At 55.4% G+C, this 2,731-nt stretch overlaps 1 protein-coding gene across 3 annotated transcripts in view; it reads right to left on the reverse strand.

Moving 5' to 3' along the window:
• Positions 1-543: 543 nt before the first annotated feature.
• STX1A (syntaxin 1A) overlaps positions 544-2,731 on the reverse strand; it is a 9,838-nt gene continuing 7,650 nt past the window's right edge. Inside the window, exons 8-9 of one of the 3 annotated variants that reach the window (XR_001161473.2) lie at positions 2,012-2,210; positions 544-1,851 (exon numbers count right to left, since the gene is read on the reverse strand). Coding sequence is in view for 2 of the 3 variants with exons in the window: in XM_003794246.3 (XP_003794294.3) it covers positions 1,774-1,851; positions 2,012-2,122 (189 nt within the window). In the remaining variant the exon portion in view is untranslated. Of the gene's footprint in view, positions 2,211-2,731 lie in introns of all 3 variants that reach the window. The other 2 variants (XM_003794246.3, XM_012807882.2) reach the window with 2 other exon arrangements.

Below are 2,731 nucleotides of genomic sequence, written 5' to 3' on the forward strand. Positions count from 1 at the left end.
CATGGTCAGCTGCTGAGCAGCACAGTGCTGAAATGCCTCAGCCTGGTCCAATCACCAATGGTCAAGGGCTGTCCTGCTGTGGGGAGCTGTTTAGCAGACTGGTAAGAGGTGATCTGGTGGTCACTTTGAGACTGAAAGGCCAATTGGGAAGAGGGCAAGATCTGGGCATAGACTTACAGAATATCAGGTGTTAGGAGCTAAGACATCCAGGGATGGGGCCCTTGTATGGGAAGAAGGAAGGTTTAGGGCCTGGGGTCTAAAGCCTACAGTGGAGTCTCACCCAAATACCAGATCCTAGGCTTTGCCTTTGGCAAAAACTTTGACCATTTTACCTGTGGTGCGAGGATTGGAGCATGTTCTCATAGAAAAGCCAAATGTTACCTATTGAATGATGAGAAAGGCCTGAGGAAGTTGAAGGACTTTGAGGGGATGGAAGTTGGGATTCTTTAACTCTGATACTCTTCCTCTTACTGCCACATATATTCATCCCCAAGTTCTAGCTATGACACTGCAGAGGGTAAGAAATCTAGAGCAGAGGCCTAGTACAGATACAAATGTTTATTCTACATAAAAATTTCACAAAATGGGCAGCTGGTTGTACAAGAACTTTGGTGAAGGGGTGGGAGGGAGTCGCTATTGAAGGCAACACGGACATTGGTCACAGTCACTAGGCAGGAGCAAAGCTGAGGGCAGATGGGGCACCCAGACATGGCCCCATCTCCTGTTGGCATGCACTCGCATGCACACTCCTTGCCTGTCAACAAGGGAGAGGGGGTCTTGGGGTGGGGGCCCGTTTCTGATAAACCCCAAGATGGCGGGGAGGTGGCCCTCCCTGGCTGGCTGCTGAATACTGTGTCCAAGACACTGACACCCATGTGGCACATCAACGGGAGATGGTGAGGGCAGGGTGAGATTGTAGGCCTGAAGTGACATCTGATTTCCTGGAGCACAAGAGAGCAGGGACCACCATCCCAAACATGCAACACTGGCTGGAGAACGGACTAAAGCCTGCTCTGCCTCCCTAGCTGCAGGGGTGGCTGGGACTGGGCACCAGCCAGCCTCTTTCAGAGGGTTTCCTGGGGTTTGGCCTAGTCCAAAGGGGTTGCTCCTGGAGCTGTAGGAATGTGGGAAGGGAAGTTGAGGCTGAAGGCCAGTTAGAATGTGCCCTTCGTAGGAGAGGGAGCCTGGTCTTGACATGGCTGGAGGTCACAGCACCCTGAGCCTCCCTGGCAGTGATTAGCTGTTAGAGGCTTAGAGCTGGGCTGTCCTTCAGGGCCATCCCTCCCCTAACCTGAAAAGCAGCACCATGTGGCCAGCTGGTCTGCCCATCCCTTGGGGTCCGGCTTGTAGGGACAGCTGGAGAGGCCAGAGGACCAGGCAGGTGAGTAGGTCAGCTGGAAGCAAGGTTGGGGTCCAGAAAGATCCTGGGAAAGGGCTGCTCCCTCAGGCCTGAGTGGCATTATTGGAGGAAGGGTAGCATGTGCTACCCTGGGCAGCCCTATTTGGTAAGGAAAGGTGGCCAGGGCTGGGGTCCACGGGCTGTTTCCTCTGCCTCTTCTGTACAGACGACACGGTCACAAGGATCATGCACACAACGTGGCTCAGGGCAGGGTGGGACTGGAGGACCCACAGAAGAGAACAGCACAGTGGGGGTGGGAGGGAGTGCTCCAAGCCAGAGGTAAGGTGGGGTGGGAAGGGCAACCCAGCCAGGCAGCAGCAGCCAGGGGCTTCCTTAGGGTGGCCTATCCAGAGTGTAGTGGCAGTTCGGGGCTTCTATCCGAAGATGCCACCAAAGGTAGAGGCGATGATGATGCCCAGGATTACACAGCAGATGATGATCATGATTTTCTTCTGCAGGGGAGCAGGCAGGAGGGTCCTCAGATAGGGTGGGAGGTGGGGAGAGATTATGAGTGCTGTCTGTAGGATCTATGAGGGGAAGGGAGGAGGGAGGGAAGGGACAAAAGGAGGAAGGGAAGGGGTAGGCAGCAGGATGGCAGAATGGGCTACTGACCCGGCGGGCCTTGCTCTGGTACTTGACAGCCTTCTTTGTGTCAGACACAGCCCTCTCTACGTAGTCCACAGCATGCTCCACGTTGTACTCAATCCTGTCAATCATCTCCCCCTGCGGGGCGGCCAGGGGCACCCGAGTTCCAGAGGGCCCCCTCCACAGGATTGGGAGGGGACTCAGGGCAGGACTTTAGGAAAGCAACCTAAAGTTAGAAAAAGGGAGTATGAGGAGGATGGGTAGAGCTAGGTCCCTGTGACAGGATACAGTAACCACAGCAGACTTCCCAGGGTGACTCCCACCTCTCCCTGCAGAGCAGCCATCCAGGGGGTGGAAATGGCCATGCAGTTTCAGCCAAGAGTTGGAGACCATGCAGAGAACACTCAGCTGGGGCCCTGACCCTGGGCTGATGCCAGAGAGGATAGTGCCAGGCAGAGGAAGCCAGGGTTAGTAGTGGTGGGCTGGTGTCTGGGCTTGCCCTGGCCACAGCTCCTAAGGTGACCATGGGGAAGCCTCTACTCCATCCTCAGGTGTGATGGCTCCCTCCAGCTATGACTGTCTGAGGTCTTCAAAGACCCCCTCCCCACCCCTGCAGCCCTCTTATACCCTGTGGTCTGTTCCTATGCTGCCCATAGAGGCTAATGTGACTGTGACACTGCCCCACAACACTCCCAGGGCATGTCTCCCTCTCTAAGCCCATTGCCTTTACTAGCATCCATATCACCA

This window comes from Otolemur garnettii, unplaced genomic scaffold (assembly GCF_000181295.1).
Source record: "Otolemur garnettii isolate 467f Iridium unplaced genomic scaffold, OtoGar3 scaffold00077, whole genome shotgun sequence".
NCBI lineage: Eukaryota > Metazoa > Chordata > Mammalia > Primates > Galagidae > Otolemur > Otolemur garnettii.